This window comes from Oncorhynchus keta, chromosome 24, assembly GCF_023373465.1.
Source record: "Oncorhynchus keta strain PuntledgeMale-10-30-2019 chromosome 24, Oket_V2, whole genome shotgun sequence".
NCBI classification, from domain to species: Eukaryota; Metazoa; Chordata; class Actinopteri; order Salmoniformes; family Salmonidae; genus Oncorhynchus; species Oncorhynchus keta.
In genome coordinates this window covers 6403197-6419888 of record NC_068444.1, presented here as the reverse complement: position 1 = coordinate 6419888, position 16692 = coordinate 6403197, and the positions used below count along the sequence as shown (strand labels likewise).

At 44.0% G+C, this 16692-nt stretch overlaps 1 protein-coding gene across 1 annotated transcript in view; it reads right to left on the bottom strand.

Moving 5' to 3' along the window:
• Nucleotides 1-16692, bottom strand: part of LOC118371027 (cadherin-related family member 1-like) — a 67810-nt gene that overhangs the window by 37529 nt on the left and 13589 nt on the right. The window contains exons 3-7 of the mRNA XM_052477432.1: nucleotides 8103-8198; nucleotides 6573-6718; nucleotides 3285-3335; nucleotides 3059-3148; nucleotides 2711-2797 (exon numbers count right to left, since the gene is read on the bottom strand). Of these exons, the coding sequence (XP_052333392.1) occupies nucleotides 2711-2797; nucleotides 3059-3148; nucleotides 3285-3335; nucleotides 6573-6718; nucleotides 8103-8198 (470 nt within the window). The remainder of the gene's footprint in view (nucleotides 1-2710; nucleotides 2798-3058; nucleotides 3149-3284; nucleotides 3336-6572; nucleotides 6719-8102; nucleotides 8199-16692) is intronic.

Here is a 16692-nt window from a genome sequence, read left to right as displayed (position 1 = left end):
CATGAGACCAATACTTGTTGCGTTTATATTTTTGTTCAGTGTATATCAGTTGGTACAGAATGGTGCTGTAACACCAAGGTTGTGAGTTCGGCCAGGCTGGCCTCCTGGGCTTTTCACGCACGACAGCGTCTAAGGGTTTACAGAGAACGGTGCGACAAACAGAAACATCCAGTCAGCGGCAGTCCTGTGGGTGAAAACAGCTGGTTGAAAAAAGTGTTGGGAAGGAGAATGAGAAGAATCGTGAAAGGCTAACAGGCACTAACAGGCCGGCCACAAACAGACACATAACGGCGCAGTACAACAGCGCTGTGCAGAACGGTGTCAACGGTACAGTCTGGTGTCAACGGTACAGGCTGATGTCAACAGTACAGGCTGGTGTCAACGGTACAGCCTGGTGTCAACGGTACAGGCTGGTGTCAACAGTACAGGCTGGTGTCAACGGTACAGGCTGGTGTCAACGGTACAGGCTGGTGTTAACAGTACAGGCTGGTGTCAACGGTACAGGCTGGTGTCAACGGTACAGGCTGGTGTCAACGGTACAGCCTGGTGTCAACAGTACAGGCTGGTGTCAACGGTACAGGCTGGTGTCAACGGTACAGGCTGGTGTCAACGGTACAGCCTGGTGTCAACAGTACAGGCTGGTGTCAACGGTACAGGCTGGTGTCAACGGTACAGGCTGGTGTCAACGGTACAGGCTGGTGTCAACGGTACAGGCTGGTGTCAACGGTACAGGCTGGTGTTAACAGTACAGGCTGGTGTCAACGGTACAGCCTGGTGTCAACAGTACAGGCTGGTGTCAACGGTACAGGCTGGTGGCGGTGCTGTAATGGTGAGGGGGAATGTTTTTCCTGATACATGTCGGGTCCCTTGATAACAATTGAGCAATGTTTGAATGCCACACCTTCTAGAATCCAGGCTCCGAATGATTCAGCTTGTTCTGGAGGCAAAGGGGAGTCCAAACTGGTACTAAATGGAGGGGGTCCAAACTGGTACTAAATGGAGGGGGTCCAAACTGGTATTAAATGGAGGGGGTCTAAACTGGTACTAAATGGAGGGGGTCCAAACTGGTACTAAATGGAGGGGGTCCAAACTGGTACTAAATGCAGGGGGTCCAAACTGGTACTAAATGGAGGGGGTACTAAATGGAGGGGTCCAAACTGGTACTAAATGGAGGGGGTCCAAACTGGTACTAAATGGAGGGGGGTCCAAACTGGTACTAAATGGAGGGGGTCCAAACTGGTACTAAATGGAGGGGGTCCAAACTGGTACTAAATGGAGGGGTCCAAACTGGTACTAAATGGAGGGGGGTCCAAACTGGTACTAAATGGAGGGGGTCCAAACTGGTACTAAATGGAGGGGGTCCAAACTGGTACTAAATGGAGGGGGTCCAAACTGGTACTAAATGGAGGGGGGTCCAAACTGGTACTAAATGGAGGGGGTCCAAACTGGTACTAAATGGAGGGGGTCCAAACTGGTACTAAATGGAGGGGGTCCAAACTGGTACTAAATGGAGGGGGTCCAAACTGGTACTAAATGGAGGGGGTCCAAACTGGTACTAAATGGAGGGGTCCAAACTGGTACTAAATGGAGGGGGTCCAAACTGGTACTAAATGGAGGGGGTCCAAACTGGTACTAAATGGAGGGGGGGTCCAAACTGGTACTAAATGGAGGGGTCCAAACTGGTACTAAATGGAATGGAGGGGGTCCAAACTGGTACTAAATGGAGGGGGTCCAAACTGGTACTAAATGGAGGGGGTCCAAACTGGTACTAAATGGAGGGGGTCCAAACTGGTAAACTGGTAAATGGAGGGGGTCAAACTGGTACTAAATGGAGGGGGTCCAAACTGGTACTAAATGGAGGGGGTCCAAACTGGTACTAAATGGAGGGGGTCTAAACTGGTACTAAATGGAGGGGGTCCAAACTGGTACTAAATGGAGGGGGTCCAAACTGGGACTAAATGGAGGGGGGTCCAAACTGGTACTAAATGGAGGGGGTCCAAACTGGTACTAAATGGAGGGGTCCAAACTGGTACTAAATGGAGGGGTCCAAACTGGTACTAAATGGAGGGGGTCCAAACTGGTACTAAATGGAGGGGTCCAAACTGGTACTAAATGGAGGGGTCCAAACTGGTACTAAATGGAGGGGTCCAAACTGGTACTAAATGGAGGGGTCCAAACTGGTACTAAATGGAGGGGGGTCCAAACTGGTACTAAATGGAGGGGTCCAAACTGGTACTAAATGGAGGGGTCTAAACTGGTACTAAATGGAGGGGTCCAAACTGGTACTAAATGGAGGGGGTCTAAACTGGTACTAAATGGAGGGGGTCCAAACTGGTACTAAATGGAGGGGGTCCAAACTGGTACTAAATGGAGGGGGGTCCAAACTGGTACTAAATGGAGGGGGTCCAAACTGGTACTAAATGGAGGGGGTCCAAATTGGTACTAAATGGAGGGGGTCCAAACCTAATAAACTGTTATATATACAGTATATTTATACATATATTATTATATATTATCTACTGTATGACAATGGATCCCCCATATAACCTTTGATCTAACTCTGAATTCTCTGTCAGACCAGGACAGTGTTCATTAGGGCAAACTGTAGGGGAAAAAAAGTTTTATTTGACAAGTTCATAGAGTCCCTCCCTGTTTCAGAACATGTTCTGTCTATGTATGAGCCAGACCCAGGGCTGTGGACATGATCTACCAGTAAGTAGTAGTTGACACTGCCTCCAGAGCCCATGTCTTTATCCACCGCTTGTACTCTGTAAATGCTGCTTCCAGCTGCGGTGTCCTGCAGATGACACAAACATCAATGACATTAATTAGGACATTGCCTGTGAGCTTATCTAGTACATATCCGGTAGAGGTCTAATAACAGGGTGTCTTTACTGGTCGACATGTCATACAGGCCCCTGGGTTACTGAAATCGCATCATCTCTAAACACATGATGACACTATTGACATCTATCGTTATCTTTAAACATTATCTCCGATGACATTTTAAACCAATGACAGAGCTGTCTTCATGTCGATGACGGGTTTTAACACTGACCTCGGGGACGTCGACGGTGAAAGGCAGGTTCTGGAACTCTGGTTGCTCATCGTTGGCGTCGGTGACAAACACCCGTATCGTCTCGACAACCTAAAGGAAGGAACAAACAGATGACATCACAATAGCCCAGCTGAGAAGCCAGGTATGATTATTGTATTAGCGTATAGGCCTATACATGGAATGCATATGGATTTGCAACTAATGCTGTTGTCAAAGCTCAGCTCACCTTATTCCGACCATCTGTTATGCTAACAGAAGCCAAGATTTCACCTTGTTTCTGACAAAACAAAGAACACGTTGTTAACATCACTTCGAAACAGCACTGTGGGTAATGACAGACTCACCAACACACACAGCACTGTGGGTAATGACAGACTCACCAACACACACAACACTGTGGGTAATGACAGACTCACCAACACACACAGCACTGTGGGTAATGACAGACTCACCAACACACACAGCACTGTGGGTAATGACAGACTCACCAACACACACAGCACTGTGGGTAATGACAGACTCACCAACACACACAGCACTGTGGGTAATGGCAGACTCACCAACACACACAGCACTGTGGGTAATGACAGACTCACCAACACACACAGCACTGTGGGTAATGACAGACTCACCAACACACACAGCACTGTGGGTAATGACAGACTCACCAACACACACAGCACTGTGGGTAATGACAGACTCACCAACACACACAGCACTGTGGGTAATGGCAGACTCACCAACACACACAGCACTGTGGGTAATGACAGACTCACCAACACACACAGCACTGTGGGTAATGACAGACTCACCAACACACACAGCACTGTGGGTAATGACAGACTCACCAACACACACAGCACTGTGGGTAATGACAGACTCACCAACACACACAGCACTGTGGGTAATGACAGACTCACCAACACACACAACACTGTGGGTAATGACAGACTCACCAACACACACAGCACTGTGGGTAATGACAGACTCACCAACACACACAGCACTGTGGGTAATGACAGACTCACCAACACACACAGCACTGTGGGTAATGACACTCACCAACACACACAGCACTGTGGGTAATGGCAGACTCACCAACACACACAGCACTGTGGGTAATGACAGACTCACCAACACACACAGCACTGTGGGTAATGACAGACTCACCAACACACACAGCACTGTGGGTAATGACAGACTCACCAACACACACAGCACTGTGGGTAATGACAGACTCACCAACACACACAGCACTGTGGGTAATGACAGACTCACCAACACACACAGCACTGTGGGTAATGACAGACTCACCAACACACACAGCACTGTGGGTAATGACAGACTCACCAACACACACAGCACTGTGGGTAATGACAGACTCACCAACACACACAGCACTGTGGGTAATGACAGACTCACCAACACACACAGCACTGTGGGTAATGGCAGACTCACCAACACACACAGCACTGTGGGTAATGACAGACTCACCAACACACACAGCACTGTGGGTAATGACAGACTCACCAACACACACAGCACTGTGGGTAATGACAGACTCACCAACAGACACAGCACTGTGGGTAATGACAGACTCACCAACACACACAGCACTGTGGGTAATGACAGACTCACCAACACACGCAGCACTGTGGGTAATGACAGACTCACCAACACACACAGCACTGTGGGTAATGACAGACTCACCAACACACACAGCACTGTGGGTAATGACAGACTCACCAACACACACAGCACTGTGGGTAATGACAGACTCACCAACACACACAGCACTGTGGGTAATGACAGACTCACCAACACACACAGCACTGTGGGTAATGACAGACTCACCAACACACACAGCACTGTGGGTAATGACAGACTCACCAACACACACAGCACTGTGGGTAATGACAGACTCACCAACACACACAGCACTGTGGGTAATGACAGACTCACCAACACACACAGCACTGTGGGTAATGACAGACTCACCAACACACACAGCACTGTGGGTAATGACAGACTCACCAACACACACAGCACTGTGGGTAATGGCAGACTCACCAACACACACAGCACTGTGGGTAATGACAGACTCACCAACACACACAGCACTGTGGGTAATGACAGACTCACCAACACACACAGCACTGTGGGTAATGACAGACTCACCAACACACACAGCACTGTGGGTAATGACAGACTCACCAACACACACAGCACTGTGGGTAATGACAGACTCACCAACACACACAGCACTGTGGGTAATGACAGACTCACCAACACACACAGCACTGTGGGTAATGACAGACTCACCAACAGACACAGCACTGTGGGTAATGACAGACTCACCAACACACACAGCACTGTGGGTAATGACAGACTCACCAACACACGCAGCACTGTGGGTAATGACAGACTCACCAACACACACAGCACTGTGGGTAATGACAGACTCACCAACACACACAGCACTGTGGGTAATGACAGACTCACCAACACACACAGCACTGTGGGTAATGACAGACTCACCAACACACACAGCACTGTGGGTAATGACAGACTCACCAACACACACAGCACTGTGGGTAATGACAGACTCACCAACACACACAGCACTGTGGGTAATGACAGACTCACCACACACAGCACTGTGGGTAATGACAGACTCACCAACACACACAGCACTGTGGGTAATGACAGACTCACCAACACACACAGCACTGTGGGTAATGGCAGACTCACCAACACACACAGCACTGTGGGTAATGACAGACTCACCAACACACACAGCACTGTGGGTAATGGCAGACTCACCAACACACACAGCACTGTGGGTAATGACAGACTCACCAACACACACAGCACTGTGGGTAATGACAGACTCACCAACACACACAGCACTGTGGGTAATGACAGACTCACCAACACACACAGCACTGTGGGTAATGACAGACTCACCAACACACACAGCACTGTGGGTAATGACAGACTCACCAACACACACAGCACTGTGGGTAATGACAGACTCACCAACACACACAGCACTGTGGGTAATGACAGACTCACCAACACACACAGCACTGTGGGTAATGACAGACTCACCAACACACACAGCACTGTGGGTAATGACAGACTCACCAACACACACAGCACTGTGGGTAATGACAGACTCACCAACACACACAGCACTGTGGGTAATGACAGACTCACCAACACACACAGCACTGTGGGTAATGACAGACTCACCAACACACATTCACTGTGGGTAATGACAGACTCACCAACACACACAGCACTGTGGGTAATGACAGACTCACCAACACACACAGCACTGTGGGTAATGACAGACTCACCAACACACACAGCACTGTGGGTAATGACAGACTCACCAACACACACAGCACTGTGGGTAATGACAAACTCACCAACACACACAAGACTTGGTTCTGGTTCTCCTGAGATTTACTGGACATAAAGTTGTCAAAGCGCCCTACGTTACACTCACCTCTCTGTCTAGTTCCTGAATGAGAGTTATGTTTCCTGACTTAGGGTCCACTCTCAGGTATTCTCTGGTGCCCTTCTCAAAGGTCAGGCCAAACCACACGGCATCCCCCTCTGGGTCGGTACCGTTTAGGATATATAGCTGTGTTCCTGTGGGGTCACAGACAGAAATCGCACCTGCTTATTCATTTGTTATGAATGTTTATGAATGTGTCATGAATGTGGTATGAATGGTTATGAAAGATGTATGAATGTGGTATGAAAAAGGTATGAATGGTTATGAATGTGGTATGAATGGTTATGAATGTGGTATGAATGGTTATGAATTTGGTATGAATGGTTATGAATGTGGTATGAATGGTTATGAATGTGGTATGAATGGTTATGAATGGTTATGGTATGAATGGTTATGAATGGTTATGAATGTGGTATGAATGGTTATGAATGTGTCATGAATGTGGTATGAATGGTTATGAATGGTTATGAATGTGGTATGAATGGTTATGAATGTGGTATGAATGGTTATGAATGTATGAATTATGAATGGTTATGAATTTGTCATGAATGGTTATGAATGTGGTATGAATGCTTATGAATGTGGTATGAATGGTTATGAATGTGGTATGAATGGTTATGAATGTGGTATGAATGTGTTATGAAAGATGTATGAATGGTTATGAATGTGGTATGAATGGTTATGAATGTGGTGTGAATGCTTATGAATGTGCCATAAATGGTTATACATGTGTTATGGAGTCTATGTAGGTACCCTTCAAATAATAGAGATACTGAATTTGGTTAAAGCATTGCCTATCAAGTACAGGAAAGGCAACCCATCTCTACAGTTGTACAGAAGATAATCATTAGAAAGACGATCATACCATTAACCGGATCTAGACTTAAAGTTCATTCTGAGATGTATATCATTGATTCTGTTTCATGGCAGACCCATTGACTCGAATGAGAATCCCCATTCTAGTGATTCTATTTCTATGGTGTATTATTGTATTGTCAGATGTTATGTTATACTGTTGACAGCCACTCCTTCATCTCTTTTGTTTTCCTGGCTAAGCCTATTACTGTGCGTCCACCTCCACTGAAGGGCATTATGGTGATGCAGCTCAATGCTGCTCATGTGATCACTGATCAGTCTATCATTAGAAGACCTGGGTTCAAATACTATTTGAAATCTTTCAGTCCTGGGAACCCCCCTGGAATTAAGCAATCGCAATCAAGGATAAATTATTTAAAATGTTAAATGTTGTAAAATAGTATTTTAAATGTTAAAAAAAATATATATATTATTTAAAATGTTTTAAAATATTATTTAAAATGTTTTAAAATATAATTTAAAAGTGTTAAAATTGTATTTTAAATGTTTTAAAATAGTATTTTAAATGTTTAAAATGTTTGCTCTTGAAACACAACATCAATCACAACCACATTGAGATTTTCTTAGAATTTAGCCACATTAAAATGTAAATTATTAAATAAATAATCATCGCATTTATATATAATTGTTTACAACACTCACCGACTTCTGTGTCTTCTGAGATACTGAACAGAGCCATATTCCCATTGGTGCTGCTCGGTCCGTTGTCATGGAAATAGGGAGCGTAGTCAGTTTGCCCTGGGTGGAGAATAAAAAAATAATCGAAACTTAAGAGTTGAACGTGTCATTTATAACAAGCAGCACTTTACGGCGTGTTCACAAACACAAACAGGTATATGACAATCTAAAGGTAGTGTCCAGATCACACATTATAACACATGCTATCATAGTGTCCAGATCACACATTATAACACATGCTATCATAGTGTCCAGTCACACATTATAACACATGCTATAGGTAGTGTCCAGTTAGTGTCACACATTATAACACATGCTATAGGTAGTGTGTCCAGATCAGTGTCACATTATAATAGGTAGTGTCCATGCTATAGGTAGTGTCCAGTTCACACATTATAACACATGCTATAGGTAGTGTCCATGCTATAGGTAGTGTCCATTATAGGTAGTGTCCATGCTATAGGTAGTGTCAGTTCATTATAACACATATAGCCAGTTATAGGTAGTGTCCAGTTCATGCTATAGGTAGTGTCCATGCTATAACACATGCTATAGGTAGTGTCCATGCTATAGGTAGTGTCCAGTTCACACATTATAACACATGCTATCATAGTGTCCAGTTCACACATTATAACACATGCTATAGGTAGTGTCCATGCTATAGGTAGTGTCCATGCTATAGGTAGTGTCCATGCTATAGGTAGTGTCCAGTTCACACATTATAACACATGCTATCATAGTGTCCAGATCACACATTATAACACATGCTAAAGGTAGTGTCCATGCTATAGGTAGTGTCCATGCTATAGGTAGTGTCCAGTTCACACATTATAACACATGCTATCATAGTGTCCAGTTCACACATTATAACACATGCTAAAGGTAGTGTCCATGCTATAGGTAGTGTCCATGCTATAGGTAGTGTCCATTATAACACATGCTATAGGTAGTGTCCAGATCACACATTATAACACATGCTATCATAGTGTCCAGTTCACACATTATAACATTATAACATGCTATAGGTAGTGTCCAGATCCAACACATGCTATAGGTAGTGTCCAGTCACATTATAAGTGTCACATGCTATAGGTAGTGTCCATGCTATAGGTAGTGTCCAGCTATTATAACACATGCTATAGGTAGTGTCCAGTATAGTCCATGCTATAGGTAGTGTCCATGCTATAGGTAGTGTCCATGCTATAGGTAGTGTCCAGATCACACATTATAACACATGCTATAGGTGTAGTGTCCATGCTATAGTGTAGTGTCCATGCTGCTATAGGTAGTGTCCAGTTCACACATTATAACACATGCTATCAGGTGTCCAGTGTCCATGCTATAGGTAGTGTCCATGCTATAGGTAGTGTCCAGTGTCACACATTATAACACATGCTATATAGTGTCCAGTCACACATTATAACACATGCTATAGGTAGTGTCCATGCTATAGGTAGTGTCCAGATCACACATTATAACACATGCTATAGGTAGTGTCCATGCTATAGGTAGTGTCCATGCTATAGGTAGTGTCCATGCTATAGGTAGTGTCAGATCATTATAACACATGCTATATGCTATAGGTAGTGTCCAGTGTCCATGCTATAGGTAGTGTCCATGCTATAGGTAGTGTCCATGCTATCAGATCACATTATAACACATGCTATAGTGTCCAGTGTTATAACCATGCTATATAGTGTCCAGTTCACACATTATAACACATGCTATAGGGTAGTGTCCATGCTATAGGTAGTGTCCAGATGCTATCAGGTAGTGTCCAGTACACACATTATAACACATGCTATAGGTAGTGTCCATGCTATAGGTAGTGTCCATGCTATAGGTAGTGTCCATGCACATTATAACACATGCTATAGGTAGTGTCCATGCTATAGGTAGTGTCCATGCTATAGGTAGTGTCCATGCTATAGGTAGTGTCCATGCTATAGGTAGGTGTCCATGCTATAGGTAGTGTCCATGCTATAGGTAGTGTCCATGCATGCTATAGGTAGTGTCCATGCTATAGGTAGTGTCCATGCTATAGGTAGTGTCCATGCTATAGGTAGTGTCCAGTTCACACATTATAACACATAGTGTATGCTATAGTGTCCAGATCACACATTATAACACATGCTATCATAGTGTCCAGTACACACATTATAACACATGCTATAGGTAGTGTCCATGCTATAGGTAGTGTCCAGTTCACACATTATAACACATGCTATCATAGTGTCCAGTAGTGTCACACATTATAACACATGCTAATGCTATAGGTAGTGTCCAGTGTCCATTATAACACATGCTATAGTGTCCAGTGTCCATGCTATAGGTAGTGTCCATATATAGGTAGTGTCCAGATCACACATTATAACACATGCTATCATAGTGTCCAGTACACACATTATAACACATGCTAAAGGTAGTGTCCATGCTATAGGTAGTGTCCAGTTCACACATTATAACACATGCTATAGGTAGTGTCCATGCTATAGGTAGTGTCCATGCTATAGGTAGTGTCCATGCTATAGGTAGTGTCCAGATCACACATTATAACACATGCTATCATAGTGTCCAGTTCACACATTATAACACATGCTATCATAGTGTCCAGTTCACACATTATAACACATGCTATAGGTAGTGTCCATGCTATAGGTAGTGTCCATGCTATAGGTAGTGTCCAGTTCACACATTATAACACATGCTATCATAGTGTCCAGATCACACATTATAACACATGCTATCATAGTGTCCAGTTCACACATTATAACACATGCTATAGGTAGTGTCCATGCTATCATAGTGTCCAGATCACACATTATAACACATGCTATCATAGTGTCCAGATCACACATTATAACACATGCTATAGGTAGTGTCCATGCTATAGGTAGTGTCCATGCTATAGGTAGTGTCCATGCTATAGGTAGTGTCCATGCTATAGGTAGTGTCCAGATCACACATTATAACACATGCTATAGGTAGTGTCCATGCTATAGGTAGTGTCCATGCTATAGGTAGTGTCCATGCTATAGGTAGTGTCCATGCTATAGGTAGTGTCCATGCTATAGGTAGTGTCCAGTTCACACATTATAACACATGCTATAGGTAGTGTCCATGCTATAGGTAGTGTCCATGCTATAGGTAGTGTCCATGCTATAGGTAGTGTCCAGATCACACATTATAACACATGCTATAGGTAGTGTCCATGCTATAGGTAGTGTCCATGCTATAGGTAGTGTCCATGCTATAGGTAGTGTCCATGCTATAGGTAGTGTCCAGATCACACATTATAACACATGCTATAGGTAGTGTCCATGCTATAGGTAGTGTCCAGATCACACATTATAACACATGCTATAGGTAGTGTCCATGCTATAGGTAGTGTCCATGCTATAGGTAGTGTCCAGATAACACATTATAACACATGCTATAGGTAGTGTCCATGCTATAGGTAGTGTCCATGCTATAGGTAGTGTCCAGTTCACACATTATAACACATGCTATAGGTAGTGTCCATGCTATAGGTAGTGTCCATGCTATAGGTAGTGTCCAGATCACACATTATAACACATGCTATAGGTAGTGTCCATGCTATAGGTAGTGTCCAGATCACACATTATAACACATGTTTTCATAATCAATTCAATACTTTAAACACCTGTGATAATATTGATCTGAATATTGTAACACTAAGTTTGTACTCACTTGCTGAAACGGCAGGGCAGCGGAAAGAAACAGGAGAGTTCAAAGTCAACAGGGGTCAATAAAATGATACATCTTACCCACACCACAAACACATACAGACACATGCAGTGGGGGGGAGATTAGGAAGGGGAAAAGAAGGTGCAGGAACTCCTGTGAAATCCTAGTATCAGGACAGGACAGAGCACAGAAAACCTACCCAGAGAGGGAGACAGAAGAAGAGTGACCAGGAAAAGTAAGAGGAAAATACATCGTCTTTTTTTATTTTGGTTCTTCATCCTGACGGAGGTGGAAGAAGAAGAAGACGGCTTGTCAGGATCCAGGCGTTCTCGCTAGGCGGCTCAGTCGCTAGACGTCTCAGCTCAGTGTAAGAGGGGGGGGCAGGGTTCTCAGAACGGCGTTAGTCCACTGACGTATCCTCACAGTCACAACAGACATCTTAGACAGACCTGGTCTACCGCTGCTCTCAGCCCCACAGAGAGAGACTAGGAGATATCTAATGTAACAGACTGTTCCCCACAGAGAGAGACTAGGAGATATCTAATGTAACAGACTGTTGCCCACAGAGAGAGACTAGGAGATATCTAATGTAACAGACTGTTCCCCACAGAGAGAGACTAGGAGATATCTAATGTAACACAGACTGTTCCCCACAGAGAGAGACTAGGAGATATCTAATGTAACAGACTGTTCCCCAGAGAGAGACTAGGAGATATCTAATGTAGAGAGAGACTAGGAGATATCTAATGTAACAGACTGTTCCCCACAGAGAGAGACTAGGAGATATCTAATGTAACAGACTGTTCCCCACAGAGAGAGACTAGGAGATATCTAATGTAACAGACTGTTCCCCACAGAGAGAGACTAGGAGATATCTAATGTAACAGACTGTTCCCCACAGAGAGAGACTAGGAGATATCTAATGTAACAGGTACTGTTCCCCACTGTTCCCCACAGAGAGAGACTAGGAGATATCTAATGTAACAGACTGTTCCCCACAGAGAGAGACTAGGAGATATCTAATGTAACAGACTGTTCCCCACAGAGAGAGACTAGGAGATATCTAATGTAACAGACTGTTCCCCACAGAGAGAGAGACTAGGAGATATCTAATGTAACAGACTGTTCCCCACAGAGAGAGACTAGGAGATATCTAATGTAACAGACTGTTCCCCACAGAGAGAGACTAGGAGATATCTAATGTAACAGACTGTTCCCCACAGAGAGAGACTAGGAGATATCTAATGTAACAGACTGTTCCCCACAGAGAGAGACTAGGAGATATCTAATGTAACAGACTGTTCCCCACAGAGAGAGACTAGGAGATATCTAATGTAACAGACTGTTCCCCACAGAGAGAGACTAGGAGATATCTAATGTAACAGACTGTTCCCCACAGAGAGAGACTAGGAGATATCTAATGTAACAGACTGTTCCCCACAGAGAGAGACTAGGAGATATCTAATGTAACAGACTGTTCCCCACAGAGAGAGACTAGGAGATATCTAATGTAACAGACTGTTCCCCACAGAGAGAGACTAGGAGATATCTAATGTAACAGACTGTTCCCCACAGAGAGAGACTAGGAGATATCTAATGTAACAGACTGTTCCCCACAGAGAGAGACTAGGAGATATCTAATGTAACAGACTGTTCCCCACAGAGAGAGACTAGGAGATATCTAATGTAACAGACTGTTCCCCACAGAGAGAGACTAGGAGATATCTAATGTAACAGACTGTTCCCCACAGAGAGAGACTAGGAGATATCTAATGTAACAGACTGTTCCCCACAGAGGCTACCCACTGGGCACAGACGTCAGTCAGTTCAACCTCTAGTTTTGATTTACACTTGTTTGAGTTATCAACTAATTCATTGTGAAATCAACACAAAAAGTCAATTCCCTTATATGTCGATACATTTTTGCAAATCTAATCAGTTTTCTAATCAGTGATTACAGCTGTGAGTCTTTCTGGGTAAGTCTCTAAGAGTGATTACAGCTGTGAGTCTTTCTGGGTAAGTCTCTAAGAGTGATTACAGCTGTGAGTCTTTCTGGGTAAGTCTCTAAGAGTGATTACAGCTGTGAGTCTTTCTGGGTAAGTCTCTAAGAGTGATTACAGCTGTGAGTCTTTCTGGGTAAGTCTCTAAGAGTGATTACAGCTGTGAGTCTTTCTGGGTAAGTCTCCAAGAGCTTTGCACACCTGGATTGTATAATATTTGCACAGTATTCTTTTTAAAATTCTTCAAGCTCTGTCAGTGTCACACCCTATCACAGTCATTAAACTCTGTAACTGTTTTAAAGTCACCGTTGGCCTCATGGTGAAATCCCCCAGGGGTTTCCTTCCTCTCTGGCAACTGAGTTAGGAAGGACACCTGTATCTTTGTAGTGACTGGGTGTATTGATGCACCTACCAAAGTGTAACTAATAACATCACCATGCTCAAAGGGATACTCAACGTCTGTTTTAAAAAAAAAAAGCCATCTACCAATCGGTGCCCTTCTTTTCGAGACATCGGAAAACCTCCCTGGTCTTTGTGGTTGAATCTGCATTTGAAATTCCTCGCTGGACTGGGGGACCTTAATTGTATGTATCATCAATTAAGGGTAGTCATTGAAAAATCATGATAAACACTATTATTATAAAAAATAAAATACTAAATGTATGGGGTATTGTGTGTAGATGAGGAAAAACATTCTTTAATCCATTTTAGAATAAGGCTGTAGCGTAACGAAATGTTGAAAAAGTCATGAAGTCTGAGTGCCTTCCGAATGCACTGTATATCAACTATCTTATATTAAACCCTGTATGAGTCATACTGACAGCATGTGGTGTGTAAGGTGTAAATGAGTCGACACCCCCAGGCTCAGGAAGGGGGATATTATTATATTGACTGTGATGTCTTACTCACTCAGAGGTGCAGTGATGTGCTTTTCCTCTCTTCACACGTTTAAAAATATGATGTGGCGTTCTATGACACGCTCATACGGAGTACAGGAAGCAGTCAGTCCTAGACCTGCAACGTTCTCCCCCCAAAATATATTCAGTAACCTCAAACTTTTCTTTTTTCAATTAAGGTGTACAGTATTTAGTAGTATATTTCAATGTCACACTGAAAACTAGAATTCAGTGCTATATCAACCTTCTGTTGATTATGTTTATGAATTATTTATTTTTTTACCTTTATTTAACAAGGCAAGTCAGTTAAGAACAAATTCTTATTTTCAATGACGGCCTAGGAACAGTGGGTTAACTGCCTGTTCAGGGGCCAGAACGACATATTTGGACCTTGTCAGCTCAGGGGTTTGAACTTGCAACCTTCCGGTTACTAGTCCAACGCTCTAACCACTAGGCTACCCTGGGGAGTTAAAAATATTCCCAACAAGCACATACATTGAATAATACAGAGCATGGTATTTTTTTATAGTCATTTTGAGTAGAAAGGGTGGTGCCTGGTGGAATGAAACAGAAATATCTGAATGACAGATTCTAGATTTTGAGAAAGTGATAAAATCAACTGCAGTGGTCATCCCAGGTGGTTCTGATTGGACAGCGCCTGCTAGAGGAAGTGTTCACTAGGGCCAAAGAGATTAAGGCAGGTGTCACATGTATGAGCTAGACAGTCCTTGCTCAGTAGTCTGTTACCAGGGTGGCCTACTGAACTCAGTAGTCTGTTACCAGGGTGGCCTACTGAACTCAGTAGTCTGTTACCAGGGTGGTCTACTGAACTCAGTAGTCTGTTACCAGGGTGGCCTACTGAACTCAGTAGTCTGTTACCAGGATGGTCTACTGAACTCAGTAGTCTGTTACCAGGGTGGTCTACTGTTAGACCCTACTGAACTCAGTAGTCTGTTACCAGGGTGGCCTACTGAACTCAGTAGTCTGTTACCAAGGTGGTCTACTGTTAGACCCTACTGAACTCAGTAGTCTGTTACCAGGGTGGCCTACTGAACTCAGTAGTCTGTTACCAGGGTGGTCTACTGTTAGACCCTACTGAACTCAGTAGTCTGTTACCAGGGTGGTCTACTGAACTCAGTAGTCTGTTACCAGGGTGGTCTACTGAACTCAGTAGTCTATTACCAGGGTGGTCTACTGAACTCAGTATTCTGTTACCAGGGTGGTCTACTGAACTCAGTAGTCTGTTACCAGGGTGGTCTACTGAACTCAGTAGTCTGTTACTAGGGTGGTCTACTGTTAGACCCTACTGAACTCAGTAGTCTGTTACCAGAGTGGTCTACTGAACTCAGTAGTCTGTTACCAGGGTGGCCTACTGAACTCAGTAGTCTGTTACCAGGGTGGTCTACTGAACTCAGTAGTCTGTTACCAGGGTGGCCTACTGAACTCAGTAGTCTGTTACCAGGGTGGCCTACTGAACTCAGTAGTCTGTTACCAGGGTGGTCTACTGAACTCAGTAGTTTGTTACCAGGGTGGCCTACTGAACTCAGTAGTCTGTTACCAGGGTGGTCTACTGTTAGACCCTACTGAACTCAGTAGTCTATTACCAGGGTGGCCTACTGTTAGACCCTACTGAACTCAGTAGTCTATTACTAGGGTGGTCTACTGAACTCAGTAGTCTGTTACCAGGGTGGTCTACTGAACTCAGTATTCTGTTACCAGGGTGGTCTACTGAACTCAGTAGTCTGTTACCAGGGTGGTCTACTGAACTCAGTAGTCTATTACCAGGGTGGTCTACTGAACTCAGTATTCTGTTACCAGGGTGGTCTACTGAACTCAGTAGTCTGTTACCAGGGTGGTCTACTGAACTCAGTAGTCTGTTACTAGGGTGGTCTACTGTTAGACCCTACTGAACTCAGTAGTCTGTTACCAGGGTGGTCTACTGAACTCAGT